At 39.2% G+C, this 22,336-nt stretch overlaps 1 protein-coding gene and 1 pseudogene across 2 annotated transcripts in view; both read left to right on the top strand.

The window, feature by feature from the left end:
* Positions 1-22,336, top strand: part of TMTC2 (transmembrane O-mannosyltransferase targeting cadherins 2) — a 436,273-nt gene that overhangs the window by 307,081 nt on the left and 106,856 nt on the right. For both annotated transcript variants that reach the window (XM_069584133.1, XM_069584134.1), the window contains exon 9: positions 21,503-21,584. In XM_069584133.1, coding sequence (XP_069440234.1) covers positions 21,503-21,584 — 82 coding nt within the window. The remainder of the gene's footprint in view (positions 1-21,502; positions 21,585-22,336) is intronic.
* On the top strand, positions 11,973-12,073 carry LOC138438427 (U6 spliceosomal RNA; annotated as a pseudogene).

Raw genomic sequence — 22,336 nt, forward strand, 5'->3', positions numbered from 1 at the left:
TCATGAACTTAGGACTTCTGTTTTTGGCTATTGGCACTTTTAAGGTCCTATGTTACTCAATCACCAATGTTCCAGGGTGCCCTAGAAAATAGTTCTGCATTAGGGTCATTGGTAGCCTCCATGTTTAAATATAGTTGCGCCTGGGTGACCCAACTATAGAATATATAGAGCTTTCATACAAATGTCATGTCCAGTTAAAATACTAAACACAAGTTCTCTTTGAAATTGTGATTTATTCCTTACTTGAACTTTGTTACCTAGGACTAATGCCATGAATTTAAAATTGGACAAGCACTGAGAAAGGAAGGAATAAGTTTCCATTATCACCATGTTTCATATGGTTTTATAGTTGTTTCTAAAAACATGTATGTGCTTTAGTTGTGTGTACATCCTTACTTTTTCTTTTTTTTTTTTTTTTTTGGTCCTCCTTTTGTCCTTGTTCAATTTATTTCAGCCAAATATTTTGTAGTTTTTTTGAGCCAGTAAAATTAGTATTGATCTAAATTGTAGTAAAAGGAACTTGGCTGTTAGGTCATTTTCCAGATTTAGGTTAGTAAGAGAGAAGGAAGGATATGGGAGACTCTGACAGTAATTCTTGATACAGCAAACCTTTATTTTGGCTACTGCGTGGAAGTACTGAGCCAGATTTCTGTGTCTAGCCAAAGTTAATTGGGCTACATAAAACTCCCTTTACGAAAGTACTTGAAGTTCCATGGAAAAGTTCCATACCCCAGGCTAGAATGGTGTCAGTGTAGTTTATCTGGAAGTGCAGCACTGTGTGTTTCCTTGGGCCTTTTGTAATGATTATTACTGTTTAGAGCTGAGACTATTTTTCCATTTGGTCTTCTCTAAAGGAAAACTCTTCCCACTTTGCACGTTGACTAACATTTAGGTTCCTTTGTTTTATTATAATCACCGTACAGTCATGTTTAGATTGGAGGGAGCAGGAAACAAAAAATGTTCCTGTGACTCGCTGAATGATTATTATGGGTATATACAGTTGATGTTACAAAACTTACTCTGTGAAAAGAGAAGGCGTGTATCACATATATTGTGCTACTGAAACATAGAATGAAATATAGAAGAAAATTTGATTCAATGCAGTGTTCAGCTAAGCATTTTATATGAAGTTGCCACATCTAAACTTACTAGCATTCTGGCAGTAATTCACTTATCGTTGTATTATTTTTAGTCTAAATCATAATGAATCTGATAGTTCTTTTTAAGCATTTTGATATGTAGAATCCATCTTTTTTAAAATTTAGGTATAGTTATAGATCAATCTTACGATTACTCTACTTGTTGCTGCCAAATGACCTACGAATCCAAGTACCTCTGAAGTATCTCAGACTTTTATTCTGCTTTTGTATGTCAGTTATTGAAAGTCATTGTTAGGAGATATTGTCTTTTGCCAGATATTCTCAGAAATAGTAAAATCAAAATACTCAAATTCTCAGGCATTGAAAGTCACGTGAAATAATTATACCTAGCTTTATATCTAAGTATCATGATGCTATGTTTGAAAAGAAATGTTAGCTTTTTATTTAGGGGTAAGTAAGATGATACTAACTACCTAGATACAACCTAGATAGCATATTAAGCAGAGACATTACTTTGCCAACAAAGGTCCATCTAGTCAAGGCTATGGTTTTTCCAGTAGTCATGTATGGATGTGAGAGTTGGACTGTGAAGAAAGCTGAGTGCCAAAGAATTGATGCTTTTGAACTGTGGTGTTGGAGAAGACTCTTGAAAGTCCCTTGGACTGCAAGGAAATCCAACCAGTCCATTCTAAAGGAGATCAGCCCTGGGTGTTCTGTGGAAGGAATGATGCTAAAGCTGAAACTCCAGTACTTTGGCCACCTCATGGGAAGAGTTGACTCGTTGGAAAAGACTCTGATGCTGGGAGGGATTGGGGGCACAAGAAGAAGGGGATGACAGAAGATGAGATGGGTGGATGGCATCACTGACTCAATGGGTGTAAGTTTGAGTGAACTCTGGGTGTTGGTGATGGACAGGGAGGCCTGGTGTGCTGCAGTTCATGGGGTTGCAGAGTCGGACACGACTGAGCAACTGAACTGAACTGAAGATGATACTGGGCTTCCGAGGTAGCTCAGTGGTAAAGAATCTACCTGCCAATGTAGGAGACATGGGTTTGATCCTTAGGTTAGGAATATTCCCTGGAGAAGGAAATAGCAACCCACACCATTATTGTTGCTGGGGAAATCTCATGGACAGAGGAACCTGGCGGCTACAGTTCATAGGGGCTACGAAACAGTCAGGTACCAATGAGTGACTGAGCATGGTGCAACATAACCTAACATCCCAATTTCCACCTTGTCATTCTTCCTGCTGTATCGTGTTGACTCTCCTGTTACGTAATAAAGCGTGAGCACATTTTAATGTGAGTTAAACTTCATTTATAATTTTTATTTTATATTTTTCTAGTTTGATAATTTGTAATAGAAGAAAATTTAAGCATCTTTAGTTATTAAAACAGCACGCTTATTTAAACCTGTGTTTACATTTTGCTCAGTTGGTAGAGAATCTGCCTGCATTGCAGGAGACCTGGGTTCGAGCCCTGGGTAGGGAAGATCCCCTGGAGAAGGAAATGGCAACCCACTGCAGTATCTTGCCTGGAGAATTCCATGGACAAAGGAGCTGGGCAGGCTATAGTCCATGGGATTGCAAAGAGTTGGACACGACTAAGTGATTAGCTTTACTTTTTTAAAAGGTGGTACTGACTGCATACATTTTCAAAACAAATGTCTTTCATTTCAATGATTGGATAAACACTTCTGAAAGAAAGTTGCCTTTTTTTCCCTTGTAACATCTGGATGTGTGTATGTGTGTGTATTTATACAAACAAATCTACACACAGAGGCATATATGTAAATGAAGCCGCATCTGTTTTAAAATGTGAGAGATTTCATTTCTGAAGCCTCATAAACAGTAAATAGTACAGATGAACCTATTTTCAAAGCAGAAATAGAGACACTAGACATAGAGAACAATGACCCCAAGGAGAGAGAAGGTGGGATGAATTGGGAGATTGGGGCTGACGTGTCTGCACTGCTGCTGTGCTTTGCTGTGCTGTGCTCAGTCGCTCAGTCATGTCTGACTCTTTGTGACCCCGTGGACTGTAGCCTGCCAGGCTCCTCTGTCCATGGGAATTCTCTAGGCAAGAATACTGGAGTGGGTTGCCAGGCCCTCCTCCATTTATACACTACGATGTATAAAATAGATAACTAATGAGAGCCTACTGTATAGCCCAGGAGAAGAAAAGGGACAATCTCTTCATAGGACGTATATTAAGTTGACCTTAAAAATGCATTTCAGTATACATTAGGTTTGATTCCACTTATACAAGGTACCTAGAATAGTCAAATTCATAGAGTCCGAAAGTATACTGGTGGGTTGCCTAAAGAGCCTGGGAGTGGGGAGGGAGAATGGGGACTTAGTGTTTAATGAGGACAGAGTTTCAGTTTAGGAAGGTGCAGAATTCGAGATAGGTGATGGTGAGAGCTGCACAGCGATGTGAAGGTGCTTATTGCCACTGAACTGTACAGTACAGTATGGTTAAAACTGGATGTTTTATATTGTGCGACTTCTACCACAATTAAAAAAAAAACATTGAAAAATTAAAGCAGGGGCTACTCTCTGTTGCGGTGTGTAGGCTTCTCATTGTGCTGGCTTCTCTTGCAGAGCAGGGGCCCTGGGGTGTGTGGACTTCAGTAGCTGTAGTGCGAGGCCTCAGTAGTCATGGTGTACAGGCTTATTTGTCCCAAGGCATGTGGAATCCTCTGGGATCAGGGATAGAACCCGTGTCCCCTGTAGGCAGATTCCTAACCACTGGACCACCAGGGATGTCCAAGAAATCTAATGTATTTCTTAATCTTATTTCTCCATAGGTACTTTCTTTTCTCTGACTTTAAGATTCTCTCTTTGTCTTTAGTTTTCTGTAGTTTGGACGTACTACACCTCGGCTTATTATTTGGGGATTTATCTGGCTTAGTGCTCCCTGTGTTTCCCAGATCTGTGGTTTGGCCTTTATTATATTTTGGAAAGTTGTGCATCGATATTACTTTAAATATTTCTTCTGCCCTCTTGTCTTTCTTTCCCATCTGATATTCCAGTTACTGGTATGTTTGTTGCATGTTTTGAGATTTTCCTCTAGTTCTTGGATGTTCTGTACTTTTCGTTCATTTTCCTCATTACATTTCAGTATGGGAAGTTTCTATTGACTTATCTTTAAAGTCATTGATTCTTTCTGTGGTCATGTTGAGTCTTCTTATGATCTCATTAAATTTATTCTTGATTTCTGTTATGATATTTAGCATTTCTTCTAATTATTCCTTAGAATTTCTCTCTGTGTGCATTATACCTGTGTTCCTGCATGTTGTCTGCTTTTTCCATTAGAACATTTAACATGTTATTATTTCAAGTTTCTTTTCTGACAGTTATAACGTGTTTCATGTTTCAGTATCTTAGTATGGTTCTGACGCTAACTTTGTCTTTTGGGACTTTTTTCTTTCCTTTTGTCATGCTATGTAATTTTTTTGTGGGATGTTGGATATGTTGAATTCATCATAGAGTATATTTCACAAAGATTATTCTTCTTCGCCTGCCCTCACCAGGAGGGGATCTTTTTTTGTTCTTTACTGTGAGAACCTCATCGGTTTCTTTGGAAATTAAGACCATGAAAGAGTGGAAACCACACCCTCCACCCAAAGACTGGCCTTCAGGAGTTTCTCACTCTCAGGCTAATCCACAGTTGGCTTCCAGCAAGTCATCAAAAGTACCACTTAAAGGGTACCCATCAATTCATAGCTCCTGATTGGATGAAGACTGTTTGGGAGGTTGATATCTAATGAGTTCTATGAAGCCTTCATGGCATATTTTTCCAGTCTAGAACAAGAGGGCCTGAGATGTTGACAGTGATAATTTAGACCTGAACTGAAGACTATTAAATAGTCTGTCTAGAGGCAGAGAAGTTCAGACTTCTATTTTCCATCTCTGTGTCACCTCTGTACTTGATTTTTTTTCCTGTTTAGCGACCCACATTTTCCTGTGATCTTACACATTTTCTCTTAAGAGAGAGAGAAAATATTATTCTGTAATAATGCCAAATACCCATGTGTGTATGCTTCTCCTTGCACACTCTGCTGAGACTTGGGAAGGATCCAGTTTAGAGATATGCTTGTCACACGCATTTATACATACAAACTCATTCTCCTGGTAATCTGCCAGTCTCTGACCATGTACTGTGTGCGTGTTTTCCCTTTTTGCCTGAATTAAATGTTCCTGTAATTGTGTATGTACTATCTCTGGTCACTTCACACTCTGGAAATTAAAGTGAATGAGCTTTGCTTACTAAACAATGCTTATTAAACATTGTTTAATATTTAATTTCAATAGCTCTTTCTTTGTAAGTCATAGAAATTTATTATTCACAGAAGGTGACTCAAGAATCATTAGACTAAGTAGAAATTTAGTAACTTATGTTGTTAAGTAACCTTAGTTTTTCAGATACATGGGTTTTGAGATGGTTGAGATCAAATGAACCTTTGTTAGCTTCAGGGCCTTTTAATGGTGTTAAAAACAAGGAATGTTTTCTCCATTAGGCTGACTTTCTAAATAATTTCCTGAATTTGGATATTGTAAAGAGAACTTGTAAGCCACCAGCACTTGGACTGAGCAGGTAGCCTGTTGTCTCGATGCTTGACCAACTTTTTCTCTGTGAACCAGCTGAAGTATGATACCTCCTTTTTGAGCCCTCCCTTCCCTGGACTTGCTCAGGCACAACAGATTCCTTGGTTTCTGTTTTCTCCTTAGGTACTATGTACAATGAGAGCCCTTTTAAGTATGATCTTGCAATTGGTAAATGCCCATTTCCAGAGTTACCATGGCATTATTCAGTCTATAAGAGCAGGAGTCATCTCATAATCCATTGCCTGACACCGTGCTTGGCATACAGTGGATACTCTCTGAATCTCTGCTGAGGGATGGGGGTGGGTGGGTGCATGAGTGCATGGGTGGACCTATCTGTAAAGCTTATCTTTAAATAGCATAATGATTCCTCGTAATACACTTCTGGACCAGGTCAATAAGGTAATACCTTAACTGTGAAACCAGATTGTCTCTGTTTGAACCCCAGTTCTGACGAATCAAGCTTTTGTGCCTTGAACAAAACAGACTAATCTCACTGTCCCTCAGTTTCTTATTTTGTAAAACAGATAATAATAATATCTCAGGTGTAATACAAGGATTTAGTACGACAATACACAGAAAGTGCCTGGAATAGCACCTGGCACGTAGTAAGCTGCTCTTAGAGTGTTTCTGTTCTTCTCATATAACCTATAAAGAGAAAGTAGAATTGCAATGTGCTAGGACAACAGACTCCCAGAAAAATCTGTCCTGGGGAAGCAGAGATGAATGGAAACTTAATTACGCTTGACAAAGATCAGATGGCCTTGTGCTGTGAAAGGATATCTTTGTTCATGTCTTCTTTGTTAGGAGTGTGGCGGAAATAGGAAGCTGAGGTCACAGGAAGACCTCACCAGTGCTGCTATTGGAGTCTCCTGGTTTCAGCTGATAGTGCAGTGTCGTTGCAGTTGCATTTGAATTGTTGACTTGTCTGATTTAGGTGAATACTTATGAGAGGGAAACAACAATTAGGGTAACTATAGAATAATTCCTTCCTGGAGAAGGAAATGGCAACCCATTGCAGTACTCTTGCCTAGAAAATTCCATGGATGGAGGAGCCTGGTGGGCTACAGTCCATGGGGTCACAAAGAGTCAGACACGACTGAGTGACTTCACAATGATAGAATATTTGTTCAAACCAGGAAGGGATGGCTATTATTTTTACCCTCTAACAGTGGACATAGAGTAGTTTCAGGCAAACCAGAATTGCTTCTGAGAATTACTTACAAAATAGGAAGCACAGTAGACTATTTCAATATGCATGTGGTCTGGTTTGTATAAGAACCTTTATAGGACATTTTGGCCTCCCTGATAGCTCAGTTGGTAAAGAATCCTCCTGCAATGCAGGAGACCATGGTTTGATCCCTGGGTCAGGAAGATCCACTGGAGAAGGGATAGGCTACCCACTCCAGTATTCTGGCCTGGAGAATTCCATGGACTGTATGGTCCATGGGGTCCTAAAGAGTTGGACACTACTGGGCCACTTTCACTTTCAGGACATTTTACCTTTGATAGGCATCTTTACCTTAAAGTCCTTTCAGAAGAAAATAAGGGGGTCATTCATTCCAATTCCATTTAATTTTGTTTGTTAGTAAATTAAAATACAGTGGAGTTTAGGTCTTGGCTACTATCCCCAGTCTCAGTGTCAGCTGGCTGGATCTAGGAGAAAAGGAACTGGCATTCCTTTTCTCTGTCATGAGTTGAAAAGCAATGGAAGCAAAGGAGTATGATGTGAATTAAGAGCTTAACTTTCTCTAATCTGAATTTTTAACCAATGATGGCTTCCCTGAATTGAACTCCATTTTTTAAGCCAGTAGAGTTTAATCAGTCCATATCCTTTGATTGACAATTGAGAAAAGCAAAACCTATTCAAATTAGTGGTTTTCCTTGGTGATTCATCTTCTTGGTATCAGAACCGGACTAGAAGTCAGGTTCCTGGTGCACTCAGATGGTAAAGAATTTGCCTGCAATGCAGGAGACCTGGGTTTGATCCCTGGGTTGGGCAGATCCTCTGGAGAAGGAGATGGCTACCCATTCCAGTATTCTTTCCTGGAGAATTCCATGGACAGAGGAGCCTAGTGGGCTACAGTCCATGGGTCACAAAGAGTCAGACACTACTGAGTGACTAACACTTTCTGTGACTGAATCCAGTGCTTTTATGCCATACACTGATTCAGTCATCAAAGAAATTTACATCTAAATAAATTAAATAACCCTCTGTATCCTTACTGCTGAAGATTTCTACCAAAAAAAGGTATGAAATTAGGGAATTATTTACATCTGGCTTTATCTTCTTGTGAGAGCATTTGGATTTTAGAGTTGTGGCAGCCTGCCAGTGGCAAATGGAGGTGCAGAGATCGCCTGCCTTTTATGGTGTCCGGGGATCGCTTGTTCTCCTTTGCGACCCAGCTGCAATGCAGCTGTTGTTGGCACTCCCGCTTCTCCGCTCTCACACTGCAGCTTTCCTAACCATCCCCATGGGGTTTAACTTCTGAGCACGAGTGTCAGCTCTGAGCTCTGTGAGCCAAGGCTGCCTCTCGGGGACCAATCAGCGTAGCAGCTTTCCACGTCATGGCTAAACAGTTTGGGATGGAGCAATCCAGCAATTTCTCATGACAAACAAGAAGCACCCATTTGCACAAACAGTGCAGCCGGATGGTTGGAGTTGTTGCAGTAGCTCTTATCTGGGGGCTTTCCAATGACACTGATTCCTGAAACAGAGATCACATGGACCGCTTTGTCCATCTGAAGTGTCCTATTAGTGTCTGTTTTCTGTGAACTTGTGGTGGCATCTTATGGGCCACGGAAGGCTAATTGAAATGGTGGTTTCTTTTTTTTTCCCCCTTGTATAGAGGAGGTATTGACAAAAATGACAGGAGTGACATTCTGGGTGTCACACGAGCCTCATGATGTTGTCAGATTTACCCACTGAAGCCTACACACACTATCATGGAGGCAACAGGACTTCCCAGTATGAAGTGTGTTTCAGTATTCTCTTTTCCAATATATTTAAAGTTTTCATGCAATTATGACTACTTACCATGCATCTGGCAGCTTTCCAGGTGGTGCTAGTGGTAAAGAACCCACCTGCCCAGCCAGGAAATGTTAGAGTTTCGGGTTCAATTCCTGGGTTGGGAAGATCCCCTGGAGGAGGGCATGGCAACCCACTCCAGTATTTTTGCCTGCAGAATCCCATGGACAGAGGAGCCTGGAGGGCCACAGTCCGTCGGGTCACAAGGAGTCAGACATGACTGAAGAGCCTTCACGCATACAGCATCTGGCCCTTGGCTAAAACTGAAGTCACTCAGCCATGTCCAACTCTTTGGGACCCCATGGACTGTAGCCTGCCAGGCTCCTCTATCCATGAGATTTTCCAGGCAAGAATACTGGAGTGGGTTGCCATTTCCTTCTCTGGGGGATCTTCCCAACCCAGGGATTGAACCCGGGTCTCCCGCATTGTAGGCAGATGCTTTTGCTGTCTGAGCCAGCAGGAAAGCCCAGCTTTTGGCTAAGTGTTGACTAAATCAATCTCCTACAGTGGTTTATGATTAGAAGAGATTACAAGTGGGAATAAGAGTCTATATGGTAAGGGTCTGGTAAGGGTCACAACAAAAGCAGGAATCAAGTGTTCTCTTAGGGGACCCAGAAGGAAAAGACTCAGTTTAAAGAATTCCAGACTGGTTTATTTTGGCCTTGGTTATAACTGGAAAGTTAACTAAGAATTCTAGAATTTTGAGGCTTTCTCTTTTAATTTTCAGTTCAACTATGAAAAAGTAAATCTACACATTAATCTTTATTTCTAATTCCAATTTATGTTTTGATTTTCTATGTTCTTTTTCCAAACACCCAATATGTCTCATTCTCTTCTACTGACATGATCATGTCCCCTCTCCTTCAGAGCCAGACATATTGACTGAGGGCATCAGTTTCCTCAACCCTCTCCCCAGACTTACCCCCCCCTCCTTCTGGCTTCCAGACCTATTATTCTGTAAAAATACACCTTACTGAACTTACTTGTGTCTGATCTCTGTGTCACTAAACCCGCTGGGAGTTTTTCAGAAATTGACGTAATTGACTACTCGTGTCTTCTTGAAATACTGTTTTACCTAGTTCTCTTGATTTAGCCTGACTAACAAACCACACCTTTGACAGCTCAGATGTCTCAAAGGTACTGTATTATTCTCAGAACTGAGCTTGTGATTCTCCTCCGTTAACCTGGTCTTTTTCGATTATTTACCTACTTTATCTCAGTTTCAGGATCAGAAACCTTGAGGTCATCTTTGTGACCTCCATCTCACACCCTCTCCCTCTCCTATCCATCTTGTAATCCTATCTGTATTACCTAAATATCCGTCCTGTCAGTCCACTAGTCTTCCTCTCCATTATCAGCCCATCACTCTCTTTTAAAAGCCTGGATTAATCTGCCTGCATCCCTTCTGTTCCCATTACAACCATTATCCACACAACCCTCAGAGTGATATTGACAAAACAGATAAGGACAAATTCCTGCATGTAATCTATCTGAAGGTGGGCTCTACCTTCAACCTTTCCGAATAGCCCACCTCTATTCCTTCTCTCTGGCTCCCTCACGGTGGGTTCATGCAGTGTTTTTGCCACAGAGATTTTACCTTTGCTGTGTCTCTACTTCATGTATTTTTGTCTCCCTTCAACTAGTTAATCACACAGCTCTCAGATTTTTTAGAGCAAGCAGCACTTCCTTTGGAAGACTTTCCCAAGTACTTCAACTAATTCTAAGTGAAATTCACTTAGAATATTATGTTGTACGCATGACACCTACAGTTTTGGACTCTTCATGAAGGTGAAGGTTGGCCCTAATTCACCATTCTCATCCCAGTGCTTAACACTGCTGCTGCTACTGCTGCTAAGTCACTTCAGTCATGTCTGACTCCCAGTAAATATTTGTTGGATTAAGCAAATCAATGAGTAAAGTTAATGGATTGCTGAAAGTTTATTGTTTTAATTACAAACACATATTTTTCTATTGAATTTATGAGTCAAAGAGAAATTCTGTGTACTATTCTGAAGTCTAAAAATAGCTGATTTTGATATTTAAACATGATTTCATAATTACAAAGTAAAATTTTAGGATATCTGTATCTTCAGTTTAATTGTAAACTAAAGAAAATTTCTACTTCACCCCAACATCCTCAGACATTTTAATAATAAAATATTCTCATAAATTTATATTATAGACGGAGAAGAGTTTTAACTGAGTTTAGAGTAGCAGTGCAAAACACCCTAAGCAATTTGCCCAGATAGAGCTTAAAATGTGGTTGTATCCTATCAGATTAATTATCTCCTACTGAAATATTATTGTAGTATGTGTGGATGATGTCTTTAAGCTTGAAGGGAAAATATGCAATTGAACAGAAGTAGAAAGGAAGTAAAAGTTTGTTATATAACAGGATATCTGAATAAAGCTAAACATCTTTCATTATGTAATATTTTAGAAATTGGCTATTTGTATTAATACCTTAAAATCTTAATTTTTTAACTCATAAATGGCAAAGCTGTATAGAAAGTACCATATATTTTTTTACTAATAAAATATTTAAAATATTTGTGAAAGTCAAGCTACTTATTTTAAACAGTAATTTAATATATTTTTCTTCTCTTTTACTGAAACCATGCTTTAAATAAAGGCTTCTTTTGTTTTTGTTTTTTTACCTTTTTTCTGGTTTTGCTTTCCTCTTGGCATTCTTGCAAGTTTTCTTTTAACTTCTTCTCAGGGGAGCTACCAGATAGCTGGTGTTTTTGCCAAAGCTTGATCTGTGACTTCCTCTCTGGTCAGGCTTTCTGAATTAGTCCTCCATATTCTCCTGCTGTAGCATCTCAATCAAATAGGAATTGATTGCTCCACTACACATGTACCTTCCTACCTACACTTGCTCTCAAGAAATCTTTTTCATGCATGTAAATGATGCCTGCATTCACCTAGGTGCCACAAGCCAAAGCTATGGAGTCATCTTTGACTCCTGTTTGTATGTTATACCTGTATCCAATCTTATCAGTCATACGTCTACAAAATACTCCACATCTAACCACATCTCACTGGCTCCACTGCTTTTACCCTAGTCTTTGCCGTGGAGTATTAACCTCCTCAGTGGTCTCCTTTTTTTCTGTGCCTGATGCAGTCAGTTTTCCGGTCAAGATCTCAGGTTTTTTTTGTAAAAATATGTGAGATCATCTTTTGCTTCTATCTAAAATCCTCCATGGTGTTCTGTTCTAGTTAAGAGAAATTCCAGGGCTTGCTTCCACAGCATATACCCTAACATTGAAATGATGCAGAGAGGATTATTATGGCCCTCACACAAGGATGACATGTATTCATGAAGTGTTCCATATTTTGTGTAGTTCCCAGAGGCTGTGCGGTGGCTTTGCTGGTTAACACCAAGGAAATGCTACGAGTCAAAGCAACATGTGACACCCAGTATTGAAACTGTGACTTCTACTACCAAAAAAAGTTAACTCCAGACTCCTTACAGTGACCACTTTGCCCTACACAACCTGATCACTCCAGTCTCTCACACTCATTTCCTGTGATTCTTTGTGGAGTTTACTCCCCTGCTGCCATATTGGTTTTTGTTAGGCTCTGACATTCCAAACATGCCATGTCTTTGCATGGTTCTCTCCCTTCCTTTACTTAGGTTGCTTTTCCAGCGTCAGCAGAGACTTTTCTTGAGGACTTTCTCAAACTCCATCCCACCGCCAGTGTGTGTTGCTCTCTCACATTAGCCTGTGTTATTTGTTTATTTATTTTTTACCAAACTACATTAGACCGACAGCGTCACTGCTCCTGTGTGAACCTACCATTCCACCACTAGAGTGTGAACTGCAGGAGGCCAGGAGCTTCATCTTGATTACCAGGACTATAACACAGCATGGTACACAGCAGGAGCTTAGTTCATTTCTGTGTAGTGAAATGTCACATCTCTGAAGGATTCCCTTTCCAGTGGATGAAGTTGTTCTGTGTTCTCAGGACACTTAGTTTGACACTAACGCAGCAGTATTTTTTTAATAGTTTACTTTAGGTGTGTACTTCCCTCTGCATCAGTCTTAAGATACCAGAGAACCAACCCTCTCATTCGCCTTTGAAATCCAGCAGTGAAATGAGCCAGTGATAGAGGTAGTGCTAGCCTCCTCTTTAAAATATTCTTTCATTTAAAAAAAAAAGTTAATCAGAACATAAGCAGCATCTTGCAACCCGCTTATTTCATTTAGCAATGGATCATGAAATATCTGGTGGTTTAAATACTTTCTACGAAATCATTTTAATAGATACATATTTCCTTGAAATGGTGTGTGGTTAACCAAGTCTGTGCTGATAGACACTGAATTTGTATAAACAATGCTGTAATGAAAATAAATAGCTACCTTTTGGAATTTACAGGTATTTCCTTAGGACAAATAACTAGAGATAAAATTGTTTAGCAAGTGTATCTGTGACTTAAAAGTTTTGAGGCATGTCAAATTACTTCCAGGAATATCTTACTATCTTTTTCTATACTTTAGCTATGTGTTAGCTGAGTGCAGTTTCTAATAGCCATCAGGAATACTGAGTTCTATAATTTGCGAGCAACATTGCTAATAGATGAATAATAACATCTCAATGTTTTAATTTACCTTTTAGGTAAATTGGATATTGAGTAAATGTAACATATCTTTTTTAGGGATATTGACCCTTATATTTTGGTATTAACAAGCTGCTGATTTGTGCCTGTTGCTGATGTAACACGTTTGACACTGAAGCCAGAATACCAGCTTCATACGGCTGATGGACTTTAACTTCTTCAAATGAAATTCAGTCTGCTGAAGTCTTTTATCCCACTTTGCCATTTCATTTCAACCAATTTTGTGGCCTCCTCCCATCCAAAGGTTCACCTAAATCTGAAGGCTTATTGATATTCAAAAAGCTAGGAAGGAAGCTGCTGGAATCAACCGGGTCTGAGCTAATTCCTCACCCTGAAATCTGATGGCTCTGCAGTGGGACCTGGGGTGGGTTTCAGGGAAGCTTTTTTCTGGTCTTTGGAATTGTGGTTCTGGGCTCCAGCCTTGCCCAGGCATGCCCCAGAGCCATACCACCCTGCTGAGGTCTCAGCACTTGTTCTGGATGCTACCCCTGGACACTGTGAGGTCACTCCCTGTCACCACTGGCTGCCCTTAATTTGACGTATGTTGTAGGCTTAATGACAGTATATTTCAGGTGTCTGTGAAGTGGCTTCTGCTTTGGGACGTTTGGGAAAAGAGATCACCAAAGACCTGACAATTATAGAAGTTGAAACTTGAGGGACAGTTCAGTGAGAAACACAAACTATTACCATTAAGCTATTTAGCCACATTCATTTTTGTTTGTTTGTAGCATTATTCTACTACTTTTAAAACTTTTTTAGAAGAAATAGTATTCTGCCCCTAAAAAAATGAATGTCATCCTCAAATTTTGGGTCCCTGATAATTTGATGGTAAATATTGCAGTAGTATAATAATAAAGCATTTCATCCTGAAGGTTATCGTTGCCCTTGCCCCTTGACTTTGCCTTTAATTAGGGTTATCTCTGACTGATTATGCATAATGACTTAGAGAGGGACTTTAGAACTAAGTGGTTTGATGTAAATCATCTTCCTTAGTAAGATTTAATTCAATTGTTAGATTTTTTTAAAATGATCTATTTCATGTGAGGAGAAAACCTTTTATATCCTGAAGACACTTCACATATAAACACTGATGTTAAGATGTACTATCAAACAATGCTTCTTCTGTTTGTTAAATGAGGACCTTCACAGATTATTTTTTCAAGGCTGTTTTATTGCTTTTCCTTTTGCACTCAAACTATAATGCAGCTGTAAACAACACATTTACCAAACTAGATACAAGCTTTCGGGCTTCATAGGTGGCACAGTGGTAAAGAATCCACCTGACAATGAAGGAGACACAGAGACGTGGGTTCAATCCTTGGGTGGGTAAGATCCCCTGGACTGGGAAATGGCAACCCGCTCCAGTATTCTTGCCTGGAAAATTACATGGACAGAGGAGCTTGGGATTGAGCATGCACACACTAAGTTGCATATATGCTTTTGCGTGCTCAGTCGTGTCCAACTCTTTGTGACCCCATGGACTATAGTCCACTAGAAAAAGATTCCTCTGGCTATGGAATTCTTCAGGCAAGAATACTGGAGTGGGTTGCCGTTCCCTTCTCCAGGGGAGAACCCAGGTCTTCTGCCATGCAGGCAGATTCTTTACTACCAGGGAAGCCCATATAAGCTTTTAGATCCATTTTATTGGCTGTTTCCCTTTGTTATTTCTTGTCTATGTAGATACACATTTGAATGAATGACCAACCATTATCATCGTCAGACATTCCCTCAAAATAAACACAAAATGTATGAAAGTGACTGCTGGATCACAATTGCAGAAAGAGACTCATCTATAGTAAACTTAAAGCAGCGTCTAAATAGGAGTAGGGCAACCTAAGGAAAATCCTCTGGTTTAATTTTTGTGTTATTCCAACTGATGTTACTGGGTTGCCTAGTTGACTCAGTGGTAAAGAATCTGCCTGCCAATGCAGGAGATGCAGAAGACAGGGGTTTGATCCCTGGGTCAGGAAGGTCCTTGGAGAAGGAAATGGCAACCCACTTAATCTTGCCTGGAGTATCCCATAGACAGAGGAGCCTGGAAGGCTGTATAGTCCATGGGATTGCAAAAAAGTTGGATCTGACTGAACACCCATGGCTGCAACTGGTGTTCCTACCAATGCTGAAGGCACAAGTAATCCCTTATTGCGATATGTATATTTGGATGAGAATCAGGCTAGTCTGAGGACCACTTTTTATGGTTTATCAGGAGGCTTGGGTTCAATCCCTGAGTTGGAAAGATTCCCTGGAGGAGGGCACAGCAACCCACTCCAGTATTCCTGCCTGGAGAATCCCCATGGACAGTGGTGCCTGGCAGGCTACAGTCCATGGGGTTGCAAAGAGTCGGACACAACTGAGCGACTAAGCACAGGACAGCACAGACTTTGGCTCGTGTGACAGTTTCCACATGTAAAGTGGAGAAATTACTGCTTTATTCATAGCTCTGTAGTTTACTGAAAATGTGACCACGTGAATAACTAAAGAGTTACTATATGCTATTAAGTTATGTACGAGAAAATAGTGATGGCCTGTTCATCTGTTGACTGATAATTATATTTATAGAATATTTGGATGGCTATAGATGAAAAAGTAAAGTCTTAAGGGAGTATTCTAGTTTAGAGGACAAGATTAGTTTGCTACTTACATTACAAATATATACATGCAAGAATGTAGAATCTTGATATTTTCAGGTCATTCAGTAAAATAACACTTCTAAGCTGTGGCATCAAAACACACTTGTGTGTAGGGTGGTAGATGTAATGAGTGATTTGCTACTAAAAATAAGTAAAAAAAATTGGTGTATGGTTAACTTTTAAAAATGAGACAGTTCAAGCTGAAGCCATTAATAATATATAGTTCTCTCATGTTTAATATTCCTGAGTGCTTCCTGAAGTCCTACTTTGTCCTTAACTCCAGGTTTGGGAGGAATTGTATATGTGTAAATATTACTATGTAAGTATCTATTTTTATATTCCTTTATTTTGTAGTTGGAAAAAGCATTGATCAGCTGTCGAAAGAGATACTGTTTATCTTGTATACCTGCTCAGGTGGGCGCCTGTTTCTGAGCAGGGAAGGTAGCATCCAGTTTAATTAGAAAGCAAAATAAATTTGCTGCGAACTAATCATATGCTATAGAACAGGCTATCTAAACTTTACTGAATATTTACGTTAATGTGTATATTTCACTGCTGCCAATCAGAAGAGGACCTGGCCAAGACTAGTTCTGACTGAGAATACTTTTCTTCATGAATTTAAATGACACTAATCTTGAGTCTGTGTTTTTCATACTCAGTAAAGTGCTGCAAAGTTGACAAGTAAGTCAGGAAATCTGAAATCTATAGTAACATTAAAGATGTGAGCTGGAAGAGTCTTTTATTGGAGGAAGGGGAAAGTGATAGGAATGGGTGATATTTTATAGGAAAATTGTGAAGTTTAGTTTCTACCATGACATAAAGTTCTACAAAGTATTTTTGAATTTTGGTAATTAGGAACCAGATAGTGGCCTTCAAGGTGGAAATAATGATTTTTTTTTTTTTTGAGGAGATAGGAGAAAAATCAAAGAATGTCAGAGCTTTTTATGCCACCAAGTAAAAACCCATCTTCCTCCTTTGATCACTGTTTACTCAAGTGCCAAATTATGAGGAAAATAAAAATCTCAGACGATTATATAAAATTGCTGAAAGCAGTAATTTCCACTTGACTTAACGATTTTTAGCAACCCCTCAAAATTGGTATTATGTTCATTTTTCCAAGTGAGGTAAAAGAGGTTCAGAGATGTTACAAAAGATACTCAGAGTCACACAGATAAATAAATAGAGGCAGCAAGATTCAAACAGAGGTTGGTTCAGCTCCAGGTCAGATCCCTCAGTGAGAGTCAGAGAAAGTCGTGAGCGCTCAGTTCTCTAGCTGACTCCCTTGCTTATTGGGTTACTTGTTTTCTATGTACTTCCTGCAACTCAGACTTGGAAGGGACACTCTGTGTGGTTCAGTTGAGTATCCGTACTACTTAGTACAGCACAAGGAATTCAGTAAAATTTTAACTTAAAAAAACAAATGAATATGCCAATAAGTCATAGACCTCGCAGTGGAAACCGAGCCACTCCACTCACATTTCCCTTATTTGTCATACCGACCACAGTCCCTTTCTCTTGGTTTTCTCAAACACCCCAAACAATACACGCGATGAGTAAGGATGGTTGATATGAGGGGTTTTGCATAACCAGAGGCTACTCCGTAATGCTTGCTTGTAGAAGTGCTGATGTAACCTAAACGATGCCAAGAAAAAACCTGCTGAGACATGATTTTTTTCTTCTTCTCTGCTTTTTAAACCGAAGTCCCTCTAAAACAGTAATAGTGAAAAGAGTAAACTTGATTAAACTCAGTGTTACCTCCCTACTACCCTTCCTATGATCCAGTGATATGTGTGTTTGGTTGGCTTATGCGTCTGCTTGAATCTTAAATTTTATATACTCTCCTGAGACTTTTATTTTCCACATAATTTGTCACTTGACTAAATAGTGATCAAAGTAGAAAGATGGGTTTTTACTTGGTGGTTTGCTGCTGCTGCTGCTGCTGCTGCTGCTGCTAAGTTGCTTCAGTCGTGGTTTGCTACTTCCCACACAAAAAGAATGTTCTGGCCTTCGATATATTTGTTTTGCATCTAGGAGGTGGTAGGGCTCACTGTCTTTTAATAACCTGCTTCATTTGAGTAACCTGAGATGACTAGCCGTTGAGTTTTGATTTATTTTTTAAAGCTATATACTGCTGCTTTAGCTCAGTCAGTAAAGAATCTTCCTGCAATGCAGGAGACCTGAGTTCAGTCCCTGGCTCTGGAAGATCCTCTGGAGAAGGAAATGGCAACCCACTCCAGTATTCTTGCCTGGAAGATCCCATGGACAGAGGAGCCTGGTGAGCTACAGTCCATGGGGTCACAAGAGTCGGTCATGACGTAGCAACTAAACCACCACCACTGCTGCTTTGCCAGTGGATTGTACACATAAGGATTTTACTACACTCTTTACTGTGGCAGTGATAAGTGAGCCACTCTCTTCTCTTCTGTCCTTAAAACTTAAGTGGAATAAAGTTCACAGACACCTTTATATTTTTGTATAAAACATTTGTCCAGGCTCTTTACCAATGATAGTTTTTATCTTGTATCTTTCTTTTATTATCTTGTGCAAGTTCTTAGTATATTATTTTCCAGTGATGGTTTAAGGACTGACCATGTGTTTTGAGGCTCTGAATAAAGCAAGATATAGTCTTTGTCATTCAGAACTCTGTATTTTATTGTATACTATGTATGTATGTGTATGCAGAGTACATCATGTGAAATAGCAGGCTGGATGAATCAGGAGCTGGAGTCGAGGTTGCTGGGAGAAATATCAACAGGTTCAGATATGCACATGATGCCACTCTAATGGCAGAAAGTGAAGAGGAACTGAAGAGCCTCTTGATGAGAATGAAAAAGCTGGCTTAAAACTCAGTATTCAAAAAACTGAGATCATGGCACCCGTCCCATCACTTCATAGCAAATAGAAGGGGGAAAAGTGGAAGCAGTGACGTTTTATTTTTTTGGACTCCAAAATCTCTGCAGATGGTGACTGCAGCTATAAAATTAAAAGATGCTTGCTCCTTGGAAGAAAAGCTATGACAAACCTAGACAGCATATTGAAAAACAGAGTCATCACTTTTGCAGATGAAGGTCGATATATTCAAAGCTATTGTTTTTCCAGTAGTCATGAATGAATGTGAGTATTGGACACTAAAGAAGGCTGAGCACTGAAGAACTAATGCTTTTGAACTGTGGTGTTGGAGAAGACTCTTGAGAGTCTCTTGGACAGCAAGGAGATCAAACCAGTCAATCCTAAAGGAAATCAAATCTGAATATTTAATGGAAGGACCAGTGTGAAAGCTTAAGTTCCAATACTTTGATAATCTGATGCAAAGAGCCAACTCAATGGAAAAGACCCTGATGCTGGGAAAGTTTGAGGGCAGGAGGAGAAGAGGGCAACAGAAGATGGGATGGTTGGATGGCATCACAAACTCAATGAATATGAATTTGAGCAAACTCCAAGAGATAGTGAAGGACAGAGAAGCCTGTCCATGGGGTCACAGAATTGGACACAACTTAGGAACTGAACAATAACAACACTCTACAAATAAAATAAGTTAACATTTATTATAAGCATAGAATATGCCTATCTACTGTAACAATACTTCATGTGTATCCTTTCAGATAATTCTGTAATGACATGAAATAGATTTTATTATCATATTAAAAAATAATAAATGCTCGTTTTAGAGCAGTTTTAGGTTTACAAAAGTAGAATTGGTATATAATCTCTTATCTTCCTACACTTCTCTGGTTGTGTTAACTTGAATTTGTCTTGTACATGTTACAACTGATGAGCCAGTACTGATACATTATTATTAATTAAAGGCCATAGTATACATTAGGGTTCACTCTTTGTGCTGTGTATTCTGTATGTTTTTGACAAATGTAGAATGACCTGTTATCTGTCATTACAGTACTATACAGAATAGTTTCATTGCCTTAAAAAATCTTCTCTGCTCTACCTGCTTTCTTTTTTTGTAATAAAGAAAGTTATAGATGAAATTATTCTCCAGGGGTCATTTAGCTACAAAAGTGTGAGAGCTGCTCTGCCTCCTGAAATCTGTGCTCTTAACTCATATTGTAGACTGCCTACATCACTACAATTATTTAATCATGTAGGGGATCCTATCTTGGTAAGATTCTTGCTAATTCTTACTAACTTCAAAAAAGGGTAATATGTGTAGCAAGTATTTTGCTTTTGCTTTCCTTTGAAGTTAAAACACTGAGAAATATCACAGGAGAATTTTTAATGTTTAATTATTGGATATTTGGCAAAATGTTTCTTATAAATTAAAGAGGAGTTATTGACATTAGGATCGCTAGTAAAATGAAAGAGAAAGTCAGTGATCTGATCGTGTAGTTATCACTAGCTGCTGGAATAATGGGCGAGTAAAAGAGCAACGGAATGAGCTTTTTAAGCAAAATGAATAAACAAAAAGGAGCGGTCTTTTGGAGACATGAGTCAAAGTTGCATAAAATGTAGAATATTAGGTTAATCATATACCTCTATCTTTGGAATAATTATCTCCTTAACAGTGGTTTAATATGTGAAGAGGAAAGAAAAACATCACATGAAGCTAATGTGGTAGACAGTGTATGAATTAGAAGGAACGATCAGATGAGATGGTTTGTCTTTTGTTTAGACCCACAGCTTCTGGGCACCACCCGTGACTTGCTTCTACCCAGTTAACGTAGATCTTCATTTTGCCCTTGCCATACAGGGCAGGGCTTTTTTAGGAAGGGTCTTCTTTGGACTTTTCTCTTACCTTGAGTCACCCCTTTTTTGTTACCCTGTAGGCAGTTTTGGTTCAGAAACTACAACACAGCAAAGAATGTCTAGTTTTAGAATCTGCCTGGATTATGCTATTAATTCATGAAAAATCAGTTTATTACATATAAGCCTATGCTCCTACTTTTTGCTTATTTTCTTCTGATATTGATGCTAATGTTTACTTAAAACTGTAGCTAGGGAGAAGATCTAGCTTTAGACTAAATCCTGATTTATGTATGTTGTAGTCCTGACTGACAGCAGCAAGGATTTGCTTGAGATTCAACAAATTATGACTTAGTTTCTTCCTATATAAAGTAAACATTAGGACAAAATCATCTCAAAAGCTAAAATGATCATCATTCTTTACGAGGAAGAATGAATGAATGAATGTCGACAATGTAAATTGAAGGGAAAAAATAAAATAGAAAATGAAAACACGTTTCCCACCATTCCTGAAAACTCTCTCATCCTTTTGGTTTCCGTGAAACCATTTTTTCCCTTTTTTCTTCTCCTGCTCTCCTGGTTCTTGTCTGTGACATCTTTGATGAACTCACTCTGTCTCTTCTGACCTTGACGTTTTCTAGGATTCTGACTTCAGTCTTCTCTCTCAACACATTCTGCTCAATCATCCCTTTTAGATAAAAACAAAGCACTGCTTTTTGATGATGCATACCAGGTAGACATTAGTCTACCTCATATGGGCTCAGGAGGTGAAGAATCCCTCTCGATGTGCTGCTGAATCATCCATTTTCTCTGTTTTTCAAGGGTCGTAAGAGTGAGGCTGAAAAGTTCTTCTTGAAGGCTATTGAGCTGGACCCCACCAAAGGAAACTGTTACATGCATTATGGTGAGTGGTTGATAGTTTTTTCCATGTCCCCCACAATTACAGTGAATGCTGATATGAGATTCAGGTTGCACTGGTAAAGAACACTTTGAGAGAACATTGACTTCGCCATTGCAGATATAGCCTTGAGCTGTATTCTTGCCTTCTTGTTCAAAGCAGTCATGATAACAAGGGCTATGACTTATGTTTTAGTTATTTTCATAGGACTTCAGTGGTGAAAGGTATTTTCAGTCCCTCCCCACCGCCCCCCCCCCCAGTTCAGTTTGGAGTTTAAATGAGATCTCATCAGCAAATCATCTCACTCCTTCCCTGATGCATGGTATATAATTAAAATATTAATATTAGTTCTCTTTTCATTCTAAATGACAATATATTGCTCACTGAATGTAATATTTTGAAGTTTTAGAGGCTTATATTTTGGCCACAAGATCTTACTTTCTGGAAGATTTGGAAGTACCCCAGCCTCTAAAGGCCTGAGATTGGGGTCAAGGATAAAAACTGTAGACTATAAAGGATGTGTCTGTCACTGGGTTTACCCTCAGTTTATCTTAACCAGTCCAGAATGAGCTTATGTAACAAATCTGTGACACTCCACATTGTCCTTAGTTGTGAGTCATGTGTTCCGTGAGGCAGTGTATACAGCTGGTTTGGTGTTGGGTAAGATGTACTGATTTCTACCTTATTTACATTTACAATAGCTTTCAAGGAGCTGAGAAGCATTTACTTTTGCTGATCCCTTGGAAAAAGAATTTTTT

Source organism: Ovis canadensis, chromosome 3 (genome assembly GCF_042477335.2).
Source record: "Ovis canadensis isolate MfBH-ARS-UI-01 breed Bighorn chromosome 3, ARS-UI_OviCan_v2, whole genome shotgun sequence".
Lineage (NCBI taxonomy): Eukaryota > Metazoa > Chordata > Mammalia > Artiodactyla > Bovidae > Ovis > Ovis canadensis.